Consider the following 21,987-nt stretch of genomic DNA (forward strand, 5'->3'; position numbering starts at 1 on the left):
TCTATTTTGTCTATTTTTGTTTGTGTGGTTTCCAAAATATTTTGTAGTCCATGTATTCCCATCATTAGTGCCTTCACATTTGTCCCAATTTTTTCATTGATGATCTTCATAATTCTGGGACTCACATTTAGGTCATATGGCAGGTTTTTAATGAGTCTTCCTCCAATCTTGATGTCACATTCTTCTTCACATAATCCAGTTTGTTGGATTATTTGCTCAGCACACAGATTGAGTAAGAATGGTGAAAAGATATAACCTTGGCACAAACTTGACGCAAGCCTTTCCTGATTTTAAACCATTCAATAGGTTTCAAATCAGGACTCTGTCCCAGGTCGTCTTCTGAATATGATTTGAATTTCTCTGGCTGCTCCCTGTGGATGTAGTGTTGCAACTGCTTTTGAATTCTCTTCAGAAATTTTGCATGTGATATTAATGATATTGTTTGATGATTTCTGCGTTCCGTTGAGGCTCCTTTCTTTTGAATGGGCACAAATATGGATCTTTTCCAATCTGTTGGCCAGGTAGCTGTCTTCCAGACTTCTTGGCACAGACAAGTGAGCATTTCTAGCGTAGCATCAGTTTGTTTAAATACTTCAGTGTGTTTTCTGTCAATCCCTGGAGCCCTGTTTTTCACCAATACGTTCAGTACAGCTTGGACTTCTTCCTTCAGTACCATCTTTTGAAATGGTTGAACATTGACCAACTCTTTTTGAGACAGTAACTCTGTGCATTCCTTCCATCTTTTGATGCTTTCTTCATCATTCAATATTTTGCCCATAGCATCCTTCATTATTGCAAGTTGAGACTTGAATTTTTTTCTTCAACTCTTTCAGATTGAGAGGCTGAGTGTGTTCTTTTCGTTGGGGTTTCTAGTGCCAGATCTTTCTGCACCGCATCATAACACATGGCTTTGTCAAGTATTCCATGAAAATCGAAGGTAGGAGGCTGAAAATGTTGCTATTGTTGTTAGTTGCAGCGCTGACTGATGGTGGCCTTGTGTTGCTAGTCCTGAACCATCTTCGTGGTTTTGGTAGTTTTGAGTCCATTGCTGCGTATGCTGTGCCCATCCATCTCATGGGGAGGGGGGTTCCTCGTTTTCACTGACCCTTGACATTACCACCCATGACATCCTTTTTTAGTGATTGGTCTTTTCTGATAACACGTCCAAAGTAACTGAGGTGAAGCCTCACCTTCCTTGCTTGGGTTTCTCCTAAGACTGAATCAGGGAGATGCAGAGAAAGAATGACTCCTTTGACTTGGGGAATCCCCAGGGTGCATCTGGATAAGGCGCAGTTTGGGACACCCACTGGGTCTCCTTCCGGACTTAGAAGAGCCTGGGATCACCAGGGTGGGATCTTGTGAAGTGTAGGTCTGTGGGACACCCACTGGGTCTCCTTCCGGACTTAGAAGAGCCTGGGATCTCCAGGGTGGGATCTTGTGAAGTGCAGGTCTGTGGTAGGACGTGAGATTCTGTATTTCTAACAATTCTGGTGACACTGTCGCAGCTGTCCTTCCAGACCACTCTTGGAGTAGCGTCCCTTGACTGAAATGAGGGTGTACGATTTCCATACAAGGCATCTCCGTGTGAAGAAGAGCTCGAGGGTCCTGGTGGTCTCTAGCTTAGACAACCCCTCTCCCCAGACTAAGGTCTTTTCTTGACTGTGCCCCCTCTGAGACCTCACTGCCCAACCCAGGATGTCTATGGAATGTCTGCAAGCTGAGCTGGGCATCTCTCAGGCAAACAAAGGCTGGCAGGGTCTTTCTTCTTTAATGGCAGCATTATTCTGGAGGGGGTGAAAACCAAGAAAGCCCCAGGGGCTCTGCACAGTAGAAGCTGAAAGAGTCAGGATTCATGGGGGAGGAGGACTCAGCACTTCCAGTCACTGGAAACTGGCTCTGTCGTCCCTTGCGTGTTGGCCTTTGGTTGATAAAAGGGCTGCTGGAGTGCTCCTCAAACTAGGGCTGCTTGTGCCCGCTAGAGTGCCCTAGGGGGTGGCCCAGCCCAATTGGGTAGTACACAACCAGGAGTGTGGGACTAACCTATCTAGGCACTATTCCTTCTTCCTACCTGGCTGGATTCTGAATTGTCTTCAAGAAAAGTGAGAACATGTCCATGGCTTGTGAATGGAGTCGAGGTTTCTGGACAAAGTGTGCCTCTCTGCAGGCCTGGAACTTGAGTATAAGATCACCTGTTTGCAGGTGGGGTTGTCAGGGGCTTGTACCTTGTAGATGCTGGAAACCAGGACCTTTTTTTTTTTTTTTTTTTTAAGTTTTTGTTGTGAATTGAGTGATAGTTTACATGGGAGAACATCAGCTTGACATTCATCCTATGGTATTTCGTTTCATTGCAATGATTACAATCCCCTCCACGCATCATCATTCAGCAGCATTTGCTTCCATTCCCTCTGTTTTTGTGGGTTTCTATTGTTTAATGTACACCGAAGAACTCAGGAATATACAACCATCCAAACAACCAAAGGCACACCCCGCAAGCCTGCCCCCGTGCCATCAGCACACAGCCCCTCTCCCTCCCTGAGGCCAGGGTTCCCAGCTGCTCCATCTCTCCATGTCATCATCTCTGCCTCCATCTCTGGTGTCACTGCTTCTCCGAATAGTGGAAACTGGGATCTTTTTTTTTGCGTAGGTTGAAAACATGCCCCCTTTCTCTCTTCTCCCACCTCTCTGTTTGGGGTCATTTCCTAATTTCACATCCACCAAGTGATACTCAAACTGATGTTATCCCCAAACTTACCTCAGCCCTCATCATTTTCTTTATTCTTTAAATACCTGGTATTTATAGGGTACACACTGGGTTGCTAACTGCAAGGTTGGATGTTCAAACCCACCAGCTACTTCTTGGAAGTCACTGTGAGTCGGAACCACCTCAACGGCACGGAATGACAACAACCTAACTTATCCAGGACACATCCCACTAAATCTTAACCTTGGAATCATTGTTATCAGAACTGATTGTGAGGGTTGGAAATGTAAAGGTAGACGCTTTGTAGCAAGGAGGGGAGCGGAGGTCCCTAGGACCATCAAGGGAGAAGAGCAGAGAGCGGGGACCCTACCCAGAGAAGCAGTGATGCCTGAGATGGAGGCAGAGATGATGACATGGAGCAATGGAGCAGCTGGAGACTTTAGATCCAGAGAGGGAGAGGGGCTGTGTGCTGACGAGCGGGGTGGGGTGGGGAGGCAGGCTTGTAGGGTATACCCTTTGGTTGGTTGATGATGCATGGAAGGGATTGTAACCATGGCAATGAAACGATATAGGATAGGATGAATGTAAAACTAATGTTCTCCCATGTAAACGATCACATAATTCACAATAAAACATTTTTTAAAATTTTATATATATATATATATATATATAAATTTTAACCGTGGTCAACTTGTTTCTGTCTTTAATTCGTCACTAGAGGGCCCACCTCACACTGCTGATGTGGCATTATAATCGTTCAAACCCACCAGTTGTTCCTTAAAAACCCTAAACAGGGTCACCATGAGTCAGAAGCAACTCGATGGTGCTTAACAACGAACAACAACGGAGGGGCCACCTTAGCATTTTATAGGAATGACCTGGATATTAAGTCTCCCTTGTTGCCTTGAGAGGCAAAAGCTCCACTATTAACCTAAAGGTTGGTGGTTCAAACCCACCCAGTGGTCTAGTGATCTGCTTCTGAGATCACATCCGAGAGAAAGCCCCATGGGAGCAATTCTCTTCTGTGACTTGTAGTCACCATGAATCAGAAATTACTTGGCAGCAATGGGCATGGCTTTGTTTGGTCTTCCTATAACTCATTCCTGGTGGTTTGTCTAATCCAACCCCTGAGCAGAGCCACAAGCTTGGAAAGTCAGCTGGTCCTAGCTAGTTAACAATAGACCAGACCATGTCACCTTGGGCTGGTTGATTTCACTGAGCTCAGTGACCTTGATCTAATTAATGTCTCTGGGAGCCAGGTAGAACCACATTCCTCAGAGGAGTGTTGTTAATGCTTTTGAGTTGGGTCCTTGTATGGGGTTTCTGAGGAGCAACTGGTGGGTTTGAACTGCTGAACTTGCGGTTAGCAAGTGCTTATCCTACAGCACCACACCAGGACTCCTCAGAGTAGTATGGAGGGATTAAATTGGATTACATTTAAAGGGCTTGTCTGGGATGAGATTGTTTTTCCAAAAGTTTGCAATATGGCAATATTGGACTTCTCTTGGCTAAAAGTTAACATATAGTGTAGCCCTGGCATGCTTGTGTGAGAAACGTTGTCCATACTGACAGATGCTCAGGTAATCCAATCTGTACTCATTTTGGTGAGAGTGACGTTGTCTTTATTCGGTTTTGCAAAATCGGGTGCCCAACACAGGAGACACAGGCAGACAGGCTAAAGTTCCAGCAGTCAAACTAGTTCTTCACCTCCTTTTGGTATCCTAGCCTGCTACCCCCAGGACTTCCCTTAGTCTTGAAGATGGTCCATGCCCACAAGAGTTGGCACACTTGGGGGTCAAAATCACAACCCACCTTTGTAGGACCAAGAAATTGAACATCACTCTCATTTCTGGCTAAATCTTCAGATGTGAATTACAGAAGTGCGAAGTCTCACAGTTGCATTAGTGATCGGCTCATTGGGGCATTGAATATCCACACTACCTCCCCTGATATCTGAGCCAAGTTGAAGAAGGGGTCACTGTTATGTGCACTTGAGTAGATCCTGACCCCTAGTGACCCTTTGTGGCAGAGTGGAACTGCCCCATAGGGTTTCCTAGGCTCTGGTGTGACACTGTAGGATACGTATTCGACCACTAGGTTGATTTGAACCGCAAGATCGGCAGTTCAAATCCACCAATCACTCCTTGAAAACCCTGTACAGGGTCGCTATGAGTTAGAACCGACTTGATAGCACTCAGCATCAACAATGATATTTATAGGAGCAGACTGCCAGATCTTTTCTCCTAAGGAACCTCTGGTGGGTTCAAACCACAAATCTTTTGTTCAGCAAACAGCTGAATGCTTAATCGTTGTGCTCCCGAGGCTCCTTAGAAGAGTTGTTGTTATGTGTTGTTGAGTTGGTTCTGATTCATAGCAACCCTGGATAAGGTTTCTAAGGAATGGCTGGTGGGTTTGAACTGTCGAACTTGAGGTTTGCAGTCCGGTGTTTATCCTACAGCGCCACACCAGGACTCCTGACAACTTCAATAGTCAAGCTCAAATGACCACCATGCTTGCCTTCCCTGCCCCTATAGAGAGTTTAGCACTTGCTATGGAGTCCTGGTGTGGCACTGTGGGTTAATGCGCCAGACTGTAAAGCCGTTTGAACTGCAAGATCGGTGGTTCAAGCTCACCAGCTGGCTCCTCGGAAACCCTAAACAGGGTCGTTATGGGTCGGAATCGACTCGATGGCACTTAACAACAACAGCATGGCAATTCCAGGTGAATTCTGATCTACCACCAACTTCATTTTTTGCCACCTGACTGCACTCTTGATTAAATGAGATCATTTAGCATAGAGCTGAGGGTAGCACACTTAGTAAGCACTCCATCCACCATAAACGGAGGCAACTATTATTAATTCTTCATAGGAGTGTTGTAAAGATCAGAAGGAGTCAGAGATGAGACAATGCATTGGGAATTATAAAGCAGACCAAGGTAGGTTGTTAGATGAAATGTTTGAACTTCTTTTGTGTACAAAGCACTGGACAGGCATCGGAATGCCATGAGCCACCGGGGAGTGGGGGAGAGGCATGGGCAGTTTTTTCCTGTCTGTCTTGCAAAGCTTACGAATCCAGACCCTGAGGCAGGTGACTGTAGACAAAGCTTCCCAGAGGGTCACTTTGAAGAGGGATGGAAACCCCACCAGGGAGGGGACACCACTCATGTGGTCACTTTATAGGCCTGCCGGGACTTTAAAGACTTGGCTGGTGCTACAGCTGGAACAAAGGAAACCTGGGTATCACTCATCTGAGTACATGGGAGGGAAGAGGTGATTCATGGGGCCTTTCGTCTCTGTCTCAGCCTTGGAGATGCCCCTCCATTTTTTATTTTTGTTTTAACTATTGGCCTCATATGGTGCTACAGGATAAGCACTGGACTGCTAACCACAAGGTGAGCAGTTCAAATCTACCAGCTGCTCCTGGGAAACCCAATACAGGGTCGGAACTGAATCTATGGCACTTAACAACAACATTGTAAAAGATACAGAAGTAAAATTTACCATTTTTGACCATACAGGTCAGCGGTATTAAGTCTGTTAGCAATGTTTTGTAACCAACCATCACTAGTATTTTTCAGGTCTTTCTGATCATCCTCAACAGAAACTTTATTCCCATTAAAAATAGTTCCCCATTACTCTCTCTCCACAGCCCATCTCCTAGTAACTAACTTCTTTTCTCTCTGTCTGTACGAATCAGTTGTTGTTGTTAAGTGTCGTCGAGTCGATTCCGACCCATGGCGACCCTGTACAGGGTTTCCGAGGCTGTAAATCTTGATGGGAGCAGAAAGCCTCATCTTTCTCCCGCGGAACAGCTGGTAGTTTCGAACTGCTGACCTTAAGGTTCGCAGCCCGATTCATAACCACTACGCTACCAGAGCTCCTGTATGAATCAGTGGAACCATGCAGTTCTCTCTCCTTGTACCTGACTCAGTTCACTTACAGGTTATCTGCAGGGTTTGTCCTGTGCTGGCCACAGAACTTCACTCCTGTTTATGACCACATTGTATGGCTATGCCACCTTTTGTTTATCCGTTCATCATTGAAGGACACTCTACAAGTTTCTTCCACCTTTGACAATTGTTAACAATGCTGCTATCAAGCATATGCTCATAGACTTGTTTAGGTTTATAACTGACATGGAAGTTGTTAAGAGTCGTGGTGTGGTCCTGCAGGGTAATGCACTGGGACCTCAGGGTCAGTTTGAACTGCAAGGTCCTGAGAAACCCAATACAGGGTCACTATGAGTGGGAACCCACTTGATGGCCGTTAACAAAAGGTAATTCAGGGAGTCCTGGTGTGGTGCTGTAGGATAAACACTGGGCTGTTAACCAAAGGTCAGGGAATCAAACCTACCAGCCACTCCTTGGGAACCCTATACAGGATTCCTATGAGTCAGAACCAACTCGGCAGCATTTAACAACGACAAGATATTTCTCTTTAACTTTTGTATCAACTGTCAAACGATCCTCAGCAGCAATACCATTTTATATGCCCACATCTTTGCCAATATCTATTACTTCCTGTTTTTCTGATAACAGACATTCTAGTGGGTGTGGGGTGATATCTCCTTGTGGTTCATCTTCTGTTACTGGGGCCTTCCTCTCCCCAGGCTTCTTGCTTTAGACTTGAACTTTACTAGCTCTTCCTCACGCCCTTTACTTCCCTTCCTCCCCTTCTTGGCTAAGCCAAACCTTGACAACTCCCAGCAGAATACCCTGGCTCAGCCTTCAATGTTTCATCTTTTCTGCAAACTTTGTCCAAACATGCATTACCTCCATAAGGGGTCTTGGTGGTGATTAGGAACCTGGGTGATACCGTGGTTACAGCAGTCAGCTGCTAACCCAAAGGTCACCAGCTGCTCCTCCAGGAAAGCAGTCTGCTTCCGTAAAGATTTACAGCCTTGGAAACCTGTGGGACAGTTCTACTTTGTCCCGCAGACTTGCTGTGAGGCCAGACAGACAGCCCTAGATGGACTGGGTGTGGCCTTCGGTAGAGGTCTTCGAGTTGCCTACCCCTTCTAATGTTCAATTACCCAGAGAAATCACAGTGTTTTCTTGGAACACTAGAATGCTCAGATGCACCTTCACCAATGGGAAAACTAGGAACAATGCGGACGATTGTGTGCTCTGTTTCCCTCTTGTACATTTCAGACAAATTACCATATGGAAGGCTCTGGAAAGTTCCACACTAAAGAAACCGGTTTCCTTTGACTAGGGACTCATGTAACAGAGACCTTCCCTCTCGCCTGTTTGCAAGAGCTCTCTTTACTTTTTCTATTCTTCTAGGTTGTTTTTGCCAGAAAACCCTTCCTTGGGTTTTAATGCAAGTCCACAGCCCATGTGCAGTGAGCATGCACAGCCCACTTCCACACACAGCCCTCTGGGGCCCTGGAGAAGTTTAGAAGGGTCCCTGGGTGGCAAAAATGGTTTGTTGCTCAGCTGCGAACCTAAACATTGACCGTTCAAACCCACTCAGTGGCACTGTGGAAGAAAGGCTTGTCAATCTCTCTGTTAAGATGGCAGTCTAGAAAACCCTTTGTAGCGGTTCTACTCTGTAAGCTCATGGGGTGGCTATGAGCCAGAATGGATTCCAGCACGACAGGTGTTGGTTTGTTTGTTGTTAAGTGCCTTCAAGTCAGTTCCAAGTCCTAACAATCCTGTATAGGGTTCCCAAGGGTTTGGACCACTGACCTGCTGGTTAACAGTCCAGTGCTTATCCTACAGCATCACACCAGGACTCCAGTAAGTTTAAAAGCAACATCTGAAGACAGCCCTCTGCTTCCCTTGGCCATATATCCCTCAGTCCTTAAACCCACATACTTGCTTACATCCCAACTCACTACCTTGGGTGCCTCCAACTAACAGGCTTTTAGTTAGCTGACTGCCTCCAGGTGGGAGAAGTGTGCTCTTTTTCAGTAAGTATTCATGCCTTTTTGTTCTTTCTACCCTGATTTCATCTGTGAGAGCTTTCTCTTGTGATTTTTCATTGTGGTAAAATATGTATAACCTAAAAATGTACAACGTTAAACATTCTGAAGTTTACAATTCAATGGCATTAAGTACATTCACAGTATCATACAATCATCCAAAACTAAACCAAACTTCTTGCCGTCAAGTTGATTCTGACTCTTAGCGCCCCCTATAGGACAGAGTAGAACTGCTCCCATAGGTTTCCAAGGCTGATGTGGCGCTGTGGGTTAATGTTGGTTTGAACAGCAAGGTTGGCAGTTCAAGCTCACCAGCTGCTCCTTGGAAACCCTATACAGGATCCCTCTGGGTTGGAACCGACTCGACGTCACCTAACAACAACAATCTCATCTTTACACAAGCAGAACGTCACGTCTTTCTTCCGTGGAGCAGCTTCATGAAGTTCTAACTGGTTGGTAGCTGAGCGTTTAACCACTGCGCCACCAGGATTTCTTCTGTGTGAAGATGCCCGTTACCAAGTATTTGAGTCAGAATTGAATCAAGCCGATTCGAGTCACAGTGACCTGTAGGACAGAGTAGAACTGCCCCCTAGGGCTACCTAGGCTGTAAATGTGTACAGAAGCAGACAGCTTCTTCTTTCTCTCTCGGAGCAGCTGATGGGTTTGAACCGCAGGCCTTTTGGTTAGCACTGAACCCGTGTACCCTGAGGCCTTGTGTACAACCATCACCACTATCTTTATCACGCTGTACCCACGATCAATCATTCCCTACCTCCCCAGCACCCTGGTAACCTCTGGTACACTTTTCTGTCTCTCTGACTTTGTGTAGTCTAGATATTCCAGATACTGCAGCCATATGGCATTTGTCCTTTTGCGTCTGACCCCATATTGTAAGATTCCATTGCTGTAAAGTGTCCAGAATAGGCAACTCCATCTTGGTTTGTGATTGCCAGCAATTAGCATTGGGGAGTGACTTTTTCTTTTTGAGGCAATGAAAATGTCCTGGGGTCAGTGAATGATGGTTGCAGAACGTCGTGGCATACTAAAAACACTGGATTGTACATTTAAAAAAGGTGTAAATTTTATAGTATGTAGATTATGTTGTTGTTGCTCAGTGCCATCGAGTCAGTTTTGACCCTTAGCGACCATGTATAGGGTTTCCAGGGAGCGGCTGGTGAGCTTGAACCATCAACATTGTGGTTCAAATGACTGCACCACCACACCAGGACTCCATATAAATGACAAAAAGTATTAATTAACTCAAAAAGTTTTGGTTTTTTTTAAAGTAAATGGGTTATTTTTATGGTATTTGTTGGTCTTAAGGCAAGAAAACATAATGATTGGTTCAAGGTTCTGAAATTACAGGATCTAGAGTCAATCCTAGCTCTAATCGCTTCCTTTCTTGGAGCTCTTGTCCAAGTTACCAAGTCTGTGAGCTTCATTTTCTCTGTCTGTAAAGTTGTTGTTTTTGTTAGGTGCCATCAAGTTGCTTCTTGACTCATAGTGACCCTGATGCATGACCGAAGGAAACACTGCATAGTTGTTGTGTTTGAGCCCTTTTGTGGCTGCTGCTGTCTCGTTGCATCTCACTGGGGTGTCTTCCTCTTTTGAGAGGATGAAAATCTTAATAGTACACAACTCACTGAGTTCTTAATAGTAAGAACTCACTAAGTCAGCGCTCATAGCTGTCCTATTCTCGTTCTGTGGGCCTGGGGGATGAGACGCAGTGGTCTGTGGTAGAGGGAGCTGGGTCATTTTTAGTGGACCATGGAAATCATTGCTTCCTTTGTTAGATGTCCACAAACAGTCCTCTAAGGATACTGGGTCCTCCCTTATCTGTCTCAGTTCTCGTATGCTGCTCACCTCCTAGAACCATGAAGCACCCTGCTGCTTTCCGGTCCTGGAATCCTGCCTGACCTGCCCCAGAGCTCCCAGGACCGGAGATCTCAGGTGTCTAGTGGGGCGTTCACAGAATCCACAGAGAGGGAGGTGGCAGATGCTGACCATCAGTGGGTACTTTTGGAGATTTGAGGAGGCTGTAGGGGCCTCCCTGTGCTCTGGGGGAGGCACTCTGGGTGGGAGGAAAGGAGTCTGCTCACTGAGCAGCGCTTCCTGACCCCGGGCCTTAAATACCACCAGTGCATGCTAGTCCAGATCTCTTCGTCCCAAGGCCACAGTTCTTGGGTGGTGTTGGTGGTTCCTATTATTGGTGAGATTTTGTGGTTTGGGAAGAGGAGGAAGAGGAAGCTTGGTTGCTGTTTTTTTCAAACAAGCTCTTCTAGTGCTACGCAGCAAGGAGTCTTCTGTAAGTGGCCAGTAGGCTGGGCCTCCTGGAGGGAGGACAGTCCCCTGTCCTGAGGAGAGGAGCAGTGGCAGGGAGGAAGCAAAGGCCAAAGTGAAGGAGGAGAAGACTCAGTGGGGCTTGCCTAGCTGCTAGGGAGGGCCTATCCACCTCTCCCCGCCCCCATGAGCTTGCTTTGTGTCCAGCAGGGGTCTCCAGTGCCTGAGACCCAACCAGCACAGGTGTCCTCTCTGTGAGTGAGTGAGGCTGAAAGCCCTGTGGCAGTCACAGGCACTAAAGTGAAGGCCAGCCTGGAGTATAAAAGCCGAGCGTGGGGCCTGATCCACCGTGAAGCTCCTGGAGATGCAGGGAACCAGAGAGGAAGGGAGGAGGAGTGATCGATGAGGGGTCGGTGGAAATGGAGGTGGTGGCCAATTCACCAGGATGGTGACCAAGAGAAGGCTCCTGGGGCTGGCAGTTCAGTCCCTTACGTGTGGTTTGAGCATATGGGGGGGTGTTCCTGTACTCTGCGGGGGGTCCTGCTTCAGGATGGACTCAGTGTTTGTTGACCCAAACTGGGGGACATGACGAGAACCAAGGATAGTTTCCATCCTCCAGAAACTTGGGGTTAAGTTGAGGAGACCAAAGTCATGAAGAACACAGGTGTGGTACCAGATCTACTTGGAATGGCAGCAATCCTAATGTAGAGTCCTCTGCTGAGGAGTGCCTGGGAATGTTACAAAGCAGGAGGCATGTGAGTCTTGTTTCAGTCCAGGAACCCAAAGGAGCCATGTCTGGGAGAATAGCAAGTGTCTTTTCCTCTAACCCTGCAGGTACGATGCAGGGCGAGATGGCTACATTGACCTGATGGAGTTGAAGCTGATGATGGAGAAACTGGGAGCCCCCCAGACCCACCTGGGCCTGAAGAGCATGATCAAGGAGGTGGACGAGGACTTTGATGGCAAGCTCAACCTCCGTGAGGTACCTGTGTGCTGCTGGTGCGGAGCCCTTTGCCCCCAAGAGAATGCAGATTTGCAGCTCCACAGGGCGTACATGGGCCTAACCGTTCTAGACTGCCGTTTGGGTATTCAGCCTACGGTTCTGCTTTATAGTGGCTAATAGTACTGTTGTGGGGAAATGGCCAGTAAGCAGATTGGAAACCAGTATGAAGAGCAGAAATGCAAAAGGACCAGCAGCCAAGCAGCCATTCCTTCCACAACACTCTCTGTTTCACTAGTGGGTTTGATAACTCTCCGTGGTAGCCACACAGAACTCAAGGCACCATACTCCCAGCTACGGGTTTATTAGGGAAGTTAACCGGTTACAATTCAAGGTCAGAACTGCTCAGGGCATTGTTCCGGTCAGTAGCTGAGACCTATCCACAAGACACACAACTGCACCTTTAACCTCAGCCTGAAGGCCCTCAACTCTAGCTCCACGTGGCAGCAAATGTAGCTCCCCACTTAAGTGCCTGGTGGCTCCCCACTCTACAAGCAAGCTTCCTGCCCCAAAGCACTCAGCCTTACTGCCATTGCTCTGTCATGGGCTCTGGTCCTTGGTTCCGCTGCTACTTTGCCCCTCCCCTGGGGTCACAGCTTTCTGTCACTGGGTTGAGGAGATTCAGTGCACCCCAAGGATGCATTCCACAGCTGACTCTTCTTCTTTCATGGTACCAAAATCCCCACTCCTGCGTCTAAGAGGACTCATTTCAAGTTTCCACAATTACAGTGAACTGTGCTTACCTCCACAACTGAATCATGTCTTCCTATCAGTGTCTTGTCCCACTTTCTCTTACCCAGATCCAGCAGAGCAGAGATGTCATTTGTTGGGAGTTACAGACTGTGGCTAGAAGAGACATTACACAACTCACTAACCACAATGACCCATTGGAGTAAACTGTACACCAGAGGAATCCGGAAAAACCCTTACTTACAATTCCTTGTTGTTGTTGCTAAGTGCCGTCGAGTCGGTTCCGATCCATAGTGACCCTGTATAGGGTTTCCAAGGAGCAACTGGTGAGCTTGAACCACCAACCTTATAGTTCAAATGGCTTTGCAGTCTGGTGCATTAATCCACAGCCCCACACCAGGGTGTTTATAGGTACAATGTTTGGTGGTTTTATCATTTTATATTCTTTTATATATTAAAACTTTATAATAAGCTTTTTAAAATAGTATTTTTTAAAAAAAGCAGTAACGCAAGAGGTTTTAATCCATGCTCATGAATCCACTCTTCCGGAACAGTCCAGACATGGGCCTCATTGGTCTTTGATTCCCTGAAATTGTAGGCACATTTCAGTGTGTGTTCAAAGAGTTCACAGAACATCCACAGCCAACCCCCAAACGGCTGAGGACCTCGGTGATAAAGCCATTTCTGGTCGGGGGGGTGGGGTTTGGTATCTGTGTGTGGGGGGCATGGAGGTCATCTGCTTTCTTTCCTGACAACGTTGCAGCCCCGCAAGGAAGAGAGTGTCCTTGTATGAGTTTTATTACAAGGCCTCCAGCTGTGACGGTATGATTTGTAATTGTAATAACGTTGGTGCCCCGTCTTGTTCACGGTCCTGTCTCATTGGGAACCCTCGGGAACCGATCCCGAGAGCAGCGAGGGCTGTTGTTACTTCCTTTTGTTTACCTAGATTGTTCTAGGTGGAGCGCTGCTGTCTGGTTTTGATGGTGAGACCTTTAGCTAAACTCAAGTCTTCATCCAAGCTGGTGATTGCGTACTTTCGAGTCACTTCCAACTCATAGCAACCCTGCATGGGATTTCCAAGGCTATAAATCTTTCCAGAAGCAGAACGCCTCATCTTTCTTCCCCAGAGCAGCTGGTAGATTTGAACTACTGACATTTCGTTTAGCAGTCCAATTCATAACGCTCTACGCTACCAGGGCTCCTCCAACCAAGCTAAATGGGACCATATATGCTTTTCCTGGGAGTCTCTGCAGTTAAACCAACAGCCATGAGTCCCTTCCCCACCTGGGATGAAACTGAGTTTGTCCCTCACTCTTGACCTGTTGCCCACAAATCTCTTCTACAGAGCATCCCATTTCTTTCTTTCCTGAATCAAGAGATAAGCAGATAGCAGATCACAGAATCCTGTGTTGGGCATCATCGCCAGGCATCGACCCGAGACCAGGTGCCAGCTCTCTGGCCTCATGCCACCCCCACAGTGCAGAAGGTACAAGCTTTGGCCTTAAGGAAGCTTTGGAGAGAACGTTAGGGAAAGAGGTTTTGTGGCCAAGTTGTAGCCTCTGAGGAACAGAAATTAAGAGGGTATTTGGAGGGCTGTGCAAATCACCCACTGAGCTGACTCTCTGATTTGTTCAGGGGCTATCAGAGACACTCTCCCCAATTCTAAGATGTTTGGTTAGCATTTTGGTCATTTCTCAGTAATGATGGACATCAGAGACTTGGGTAACTCCAAAGCATTCTTATCCTGGCTTCCCAGCCCCTTTTCTGATGCTTCAGTGGTGTTTGCATTAGATCCTTGGTGGATTCAGAGCCCTGTTGTGTTCTTCCATGTCTAGCTGAGCACCCAGAGGTATAAGATTTGCCATTGACTTCACTGCCCAAACTCCTCCTTTGATTACCTTGCTGTGCTGGCTTCCTCCCAGGTTGTAAGTGCTAGAGGCCTGATGCTGTGTTCACGTGGTGGAAAGAGCACTTTAACCACTGTGCCACAATAGGTATGTGTGTGTATTGACATTTTGAAAAAAGGCTGCGAGCACGGATAGTTCGTTGTCTGGCTTTAATAATCTAAAAGTGGGTCCCAGGTGCTCTTTCTATTCTGGGAACTAGAGGTCCCATTCTCTCTTTCCACCCTTCCTTTCCCAGGGTGGGTCCCCGGCAGTTCTGACGGTACTGGCAGGTACTCCTGGCCAGACTGAACCAACAGCATGTTGGGACTAAAATACTATGGCGTGCTGAAAGAGGAATTCAATGGGATGAACCAGAGATGAGCGGCAGTATGGCCTCCAATCCCCGAAAGTGTGGTCACTCCAGCTCTGGTCTTCCTCCTGCCCTATAATAAAGATCTAAATATATAATAAATAATAAATATCTCCTTTTTCCTTTAGCTACTTCTGTCACTGGCAAACAAAGAATTCTAACTAATCAGAGAAGTTTGCATAACTAGCCGGAGCCACGAAGTTAAAAATTTCCTAAAATCAACAGTAGCGTTTACTGGTTTGTCACTGAGACAACACTTTGGCTTTGTTGGTTCTTTCTTGGTCTCTTTGTTTTCTGTTTTTCCTTCCCTCCCCAGCCCTGTCCCCCCCATCCCCCTAGTCACAGCTAGGACAGTTTCCAATTTTTCCACAACATACCAGTCTTTGTAGACTATAAATAGAAAGACAAACAAGACCGAATGGCTGGGCCATTGGAGAAACTGTCCTGCAGTAATGGGTAGTGAACATTTAGTGGAAATACCTGGCCAGCTTTATGGGAGGCTGGCCATTTTAGATGGAGCTGGATTTTTTTGGGTTTTTTCCCCTTGATCTGGGTGGCGGGAAGGGATCCGAAGGTTATAGTAGGGTTGGTGGTATGCTGTGGAGTTGGTTCCAATTCATAGCGACCCTGCAAAAACTTTCTACATCTGTAAATCTTTACAGGAGCAGAAAGCCTTATCTTCCTCAGAACGGCTGGTAGTTTCGAACTACTGACCTTGAGGTTAGCAGCACCACTCAATGCAGGTCGTGATCTGCTGAGCGCGTAGCTTGCTTGCCTGCTATCTGGGTCCACATCAGATCAAAGGATTTAGAGAGAACCACTTTAGGGAATAGACTTTGGATTTGTTTTTCTAGTATACAGAGCTCTTCTGTGAATATGAACATGGTCATCTCTGCATTTGGTGTGAGAAAGCTGAATTGGCTGGTGTGGGGTGGGCGACTTGTTCTGTCTTTGCCTGGTAGATGAGGTTGGAACCTTCTATAAATGAAATGTCTTGAAGGATGGACAGGGGACTTGATGACGTACCCTTTCTCCATGCAGGGCTTACTGCAGCATCAAATCTTTGTTGCTGAAATCTCTTCCGTGAGAATTTGACCAGGACAGTCAGGGAAAGGCCAGATCCTGGCTCCAACCGTCTGTAGCCAACCAGAGCAGCTGAGCCTATGCTGGCCTCTAGTGAGAGAGTTGGAAGCTGCAAGTGCATGAATGAGGGATTTTTGTCAAGCAGAGACAACGTTATCAGCTTCAATAAAGCTATTAAAGTTTGAGCATCTTCCTTTACCCTTTGATTTATACTTGGCAATGTTCCGCAGTGGACTTAGAACCCCCTCAAGCCAGGAAGACAAAGACAGGTTTATTTGTAAAGCATTTTTGGTTCTTTGTGTTATGGTTAAATGGAGGTTTTCATTTAAATGAAACATGCATCCCTCTGGGAATTAGAAGTCTTGGCAGTAAAAGATAACCAAGTTGGAATTTGAGGAAAGCCTGTTGAAGTCGTTTAACCTCTGACCCCACTTTAGATGATTTTCTTTTCCCTATGGGGAAGGATCATATTTTAGGGGAGATGGTCATGGGAAAAAACAGTCTTATATTCCTGTGGGCAGGCAAGACGTACCTTAGACATCATTTTTCCTTGTTCTTGCTAGCTGCTATTGAATCAGCCCCTGACATGTGACGTGAGTCAAGGTGACTTTGTGCACCATGGAACGGAATACTGCCCAGTCTGCCGCCATTTTGGCTCACTCGAAGCCCTCTTTCTTTGATAACATGGAATACAAAGGGGCTTCATAAAGTTCATGGTAAAAAGGACTCTAAAGATTTTTTCATGAACTTTTTGAACCACGCTGGTACATCACTGTATATTTCTAAACGGGAAAAACCGATTGTAGAAGTTGGGATAACTTTGACAACTACATTTGTAAAACATCTAAACACGACAGCTAAAAAACAAACCAACCAGAATATGACCTTGGGGGAAAGTGAGAGAAAATGAGGGTGCTGCCTTTCAAGTTTGGCTTGTTTATTTATTTAAACCTTCATTCTTTGGAGGCCTCAGTACAAGGTGGCGTCCAAGATTAAATCATTCAGGTCACATTTTGAATCTGGAGGAACAGGATGGATTATTTAATAAGTGATGTGAGGATTCCTAACTAACCATTTGGAAGAAAATAAGGTTAAAGATTAACTTCACAGAATAGATCAGATTAGATTTTAGAGATTAAAGATTTACATGTGTGGTTTTTTTGAAAGCCATAAAAATACTAGACAAAAACATATGACAATTGTTTATGTAAAGCTTGGAGGTGAGGAAGGTTTTCTAGATAAAATTCAAATGACAGAGTAATGTATTTAAAACGTCTGAGATTCCATAATAAAGCCCTTACATTATCATGCGGAAGCTTCTACAGATGGATCCCCAGGATTAACAGTTGGAAGGGCACTTGCATTGTATTTTTGGTTAATGTCGCCAAAGGCAACATTGGTGGCTCATTAGCAGAATTCCTGCCTTGCATGCTGGAGACCTGGGTTCAATTCCTCTCCAGCGCACCCCATACACAGGCACCGTCCATCTGTCAGTGGAAACTTGCATGTTGCTATGATGCTGAACTGGTTTCAGTGGAGTTTCCAGACAAAGATGGGCCAGGAGGAGAAAGTTCTGGTGGTCTCATTCTGCAAACTAGCCAAGGGAACCCCTATAGGTCAGAGTCCAACCCGCATCAATCTTGGGGATGGCATGGGACTGGGCATTGCTCCATCCCAAGGTGAGGTCACCTTGGGTTAGGAGCCAACTCAATGGCGGCTGAGAACAACAAATACTTCTAAAATGTTCTGAAAAGTTTGAATCCATGCATACTCCAGCCAACTAGGTATGAGGGTACTCATTTCCTGCACGTTTTCATTTTTGACAATTGTTGTTGTTAAAGTTCTGACCCATAGCGGCCCTGTGTAGGGTTTCTGAGGAACAGCTGGTGAGTTTGAACTACCAACCTTGGAGCTCAAACTAACCCTGTGACCAAGTGCTTATCCTACAGAGCCACACCAGGATGCCCTTTGACAATTAGAGGCAGAGAAGTAAGTCGTAGCACTTGTTTTTATAAGTTTGGCATCCGTGACTTGAGCTCAGGCTGGAGGGGAGTCTTGTAGATTTCTGACTCTAACCGCCTCTGCCTGTTTCCTCCCCTGCTCTGTACAGTTCCTGCTCATTTTCCACAAGGCTGCAGCCGGGGAACTTCAGGAAGATAGTGGGCTGATGGCACTGGCAAAACTCTCCGAGATCGATGTTGCTCTCGAGGGTGTCAAGGGTGCCAAGGACTTCTTTGAAGCCAAGGTAGGTGCCTTGTGGCTCCCGTGCAGGGCAATTCCTCATGCTGTCATCCTGGTCAACAGAAGTCCTCTCCTCAGTGGACTGTCTCATTGACTCATCTATGGCATGTGGGGCACAGCAGCAGCCGGGACTGGGTAGTGTGCAGAATTGCAAGGAAATGAGGGAATGGTGTCTGTGTGATCTAGTGATGAAAAACAAACAAACAAAAAAATCAGATGGCAACAGTCTTGTTTTTCTGCAGAGAGGCTGGTGGGTTTAAACCGCTGACATTTTGGTTAGTGACACAATGCTTTACCCACTGGGACACTTTATGCAGATCTTCCTAAAGAATTCCTTTCTATTCAAAACTACAGTTGAGTTGCTTGATCACCTACCTTCGCTTCTACACCTCAAACCCATGTTGTAACCAAGTGGGTAACAGGGCTGGATGGGTGTCCGTGGCGGCTTGCTCTGCATGTCTTTGCTCCATGGCAGTGATGGGTAGTTGGGAAGGATTCTCCAGCCCATTGTCCCAGAGCCCTTTTGGGTTCTTCTATTCATTCATTCTCACACTGTCATTAAACATTCCTGAATGCTTCTCTCTTCCTGGGCACGCCTCACTTCCACAGAGCACACTTGCAAAGGGAGGGATGGGAATGGCCTCCAAACCCCCTAGCCCACCAGAGCAGTAGAGGTCAAGTTGCTGTGTCACCTCTCCATGCCTCAGTATTCTCATCTGTAAAATGGAGACGATGATAGAGAAGAAAGTGAGTTCTTGTATATCAGTTGTTTAGTAAGTGTCAGGCACTCAGTGGGCGCTCCTTACACAGTGTGGACTAATGGGGATCCCACCATTCAGGCAGAAACCAGACCCCTGTGGAGTTTTGTTGGCGACACATCCCAGTTTGCTCAGGCATCTCCTCTTACTGCTTTGATGCTGCTTAGAGACAGACCCCATTATCTTTCTAGCAGTACAGAAATGGGGTGTCATGGCGGACCCCAAGTACCTTTCATTGGAACCCCAGTGCAGTCCGAGCACTCATTGATCCTTGAATATTAGTGCCACATGTTCAACTTGGTAAGCAGTTTGGATCTTCCTTGGTGATGGAACACTCGTTCTACAAACTTCAGCAATGCCAGGACCACATTCCGCTCTGGAGATACAAACTCCATCCCAACAGTGAAGGAGAACAGAGCCTAGGCCACACCATCTGGTGGAGAAAGCAAGCTCTTGGCCAAGTCTTAGGGGGAGGGTAGAAAGAAGAGGACAAGGTGGTGTTGAGTCCTCGAAGGGCTCCAGTCACTGAAGAGTTAACACATGCAGCTCGCTCATCCTGTGTGGGAAAGGTCCAAGGGTTGGGACCCTGAGGATAGGAGGACATTGTTTTCACTCCTATGAGGAAGACAAGTTCTGTAGTGTAGTGTGACCCGTATGATAAGAAGTCTTGGGGAGCATCTTGTCTTAACGTTGGAGACCCCTAAAGTCTGGCTCTGCTCACTGCTCCTGTCTCACCCACCCCCACCCCTGTGCGGTTCATTTCTTCAAATGCTGTCACCACATCTTTTCCCAGGTGGCCCGAGAACTGCTTCAGCCACGAGTGTCCCACCCAAATGCCTCTTCCCGGAAAGCTCTGCTCTTTCTCTCTAAGACTCAAATTAAAGAGTTACCTCCTTAGCTGCATTCCCTCATAACCTGAGCTAAGGGGGTCCGGAACAGCTGTAAATGGACTCAGCCTTTTTGGAGAGCAATTTTGGGACTTCCGTACCAAAACCCACTGGCTAATGGGGCAATTCTAACGCATAGTATGCCTACAGGACAGAGGAGAACTTCCCCACGTTTCCAAGGCCGCCATCTTTGCAGAAGCAGACTGCCACATCTTCCTCCAGTGGCATGACTGGTGGGTTGGAACCACCTACCTTTTGATTAGCAGTCAAGTGCTTAACAACTCTGACACCAGGACTCATGACATTTGGGAACTAAACAAAAAAAAAACTTAACTTAGCCCACTGCCACCAAGTAGCTTCAAACCCTTAGCCACCTTATATAGGATTTCTGAGACTACATCTTTATGGGAGCAGCTGGGAGCATCTTTCACCCTTGGAGCGGCTGATGGGTTTGAACTAGCAACCTTGCTGTTAGCAGTACAAATCTAGCCTACACCTCTAGAATTTCACTTCTAGGGTTTTAACCTTAAAAGGCACTCACATAAATGCATGCGGACATAGGGACAAGAATTTGCATACGGCACTGTTGGTGATAAAACAAAATTGGGGAGGGGAGATTGGAAACAACCAAATCTTTCATTTTCAAGGAATTGAGCCCATTGTGATGTTGTGATGTACCCACATATTTGAATATGGTGCAGCTATTAAAAGCTGAGTGGCAACTGTGTGAAAGATGCCCAAAATAAATTAAGCTCAGCAGTGTGAACAATAGCCCCATTCTGTTAAATATTATTAATATATACTAGAGGAGTTCTGGTGTAGCACTGTGGGCTAGCACACTGGACTGCTGGGTCGTTTGAACCACAAGGTCAGCAGTTCAAACTCACCAGCTGCTCCTTGGAAACCCTATACAAGGTCGCTGAGTTGGAACCAACTCTACAGTACTTAACAACAACAAAAACTTTTATGGAATGCAATGGCTCTGTAGGATAAGCACTGGACTGCTAACCACCAGGTATCAATTCTAGTCTACCAGCTGTTCCACAGGAGAAAGATGAGGCTTTCTGCTCCAGCAAAGATGGTACAGCCTTGTAAACTATACAAAGTCGCTATGTGTCAGAATGAACTCAGCAGCACTTAACAACAACAGTTTCCTATACCAATATTAGTAATAATTATATCTGAGGGACTTATTTTATGTTTTTGTCAAGTTTTGTAATACATATGCATTATTTTTCTAATTAGGCAAAAAGATAAGAAGAAGAGCAATGAATCTTTCCAACATGTTATATTTATATGTCTGCCTCCTCACCCAGACTCAAAGGCAGAGGGAGGCATGTTATCTTTGTAATTACAGGGCCCCGTTGGATACTGGGCCTCAACAAAGGCTTGTGTGAGTGACGGAGGGAGGGAATCACCCTTGAGATTTGAGAGAGGGCCATAAAGGAGCTGGCATTGGTGACAGATGTTCAGAGATGAAGAAGGCTTCACCTTGTAATCAAGGAGAGGAGGCGTTTCTGTTGTGGGAACCACCAGAGCAGAGGCTCTGTGGTGTGGAGGGCGAGGTGTCCCCATGTGGTAAGGACACAAGGCACCTCATGTGGAAGCCAAGATGGAAGCATACAGTTCACACCCCTTTGCTCTTGACATGTGAACGCTATGATGGATGTGGTAGCCACGTGGTCGGTTGATTGGTTGCCAGGAAGTCAATTCCGGTACTTGAAGAACCCAAGAACTTCCCCCGGAGGAATTTTCAAGGATGGGACCTTTTAGAAGCGGATTACTAGGCACCTCTGGGTGGATTCAAACTGTCAAACTTTCATCTAGCTGTAGAGTGCTTAACCATCTACGCTACCCAGGAACTCCACAAGTTGAACGTTGTTGTTGTTGTTAAGTGCCGTCAAGTCGGTTCCAACTCATAGTGACCCTGTAGAGGGTTTCCAAGAGCAGTTGGTGGGTTTGAACCACCGAACTTGTAGTTACCAGTCCAATGCTTATCCTACAGCTCCACACCAGGACTCCAAAATCTGTCCCCAAATTCATGCCATCAAATATATGGTGTGGCGCTGTGGGTTAATGTACTGGACTGCAAAGTCAGTTTGATCTTCAAGGTTGGTGGCTCAAGCTCAACAGCTGCTTCTCAGAAACCCTATACAGGGTCGCT

General features: G+C 46.4%; 1 protein-coding gene across 1 annotated transcript in view; it reads left to right on the forward strand.

Annotated features, from left to right (window-relative positions):
- EFHD1 (EF-hand domain family, member D1) overlaps positions 1–21,987 on the forward strand; it is a 43,746-nt gene that overhangs the window by 13,994 nt on the left and 7,765 nt on the right. The window contains exons 2-3 of the mRNA XM_006866755.1: positions 11,743–11,890; positions 18,048–18,182. Of these exons, the coding sequence (XP_006866817.1) occupies positions 11,743–11,890; positions 18,048–18,182 (283 nt within the window). The remainder of the gene's footprint in view (positions 1–11,742; positions 11,891–18,047; positions 18,183–21,987) is intronic.

Source organism: Chrysochloris asiatica, unplaced genomic scaffold (assembly GCF_000296735.1).
Source record: "Chrysochloris asiatica unplaced genomic scaffold, ChrAsi1.0 scaffold00096, whole genome shotgun sequence".
NCBI classification, from domain to species: domain Eukaryota; kingdom Metazoa; phylum Chordata; class Mammalia; order Afrosoricida; family Chrysochloridae; genus Chrysochloris; species Chrysochloris asiatica.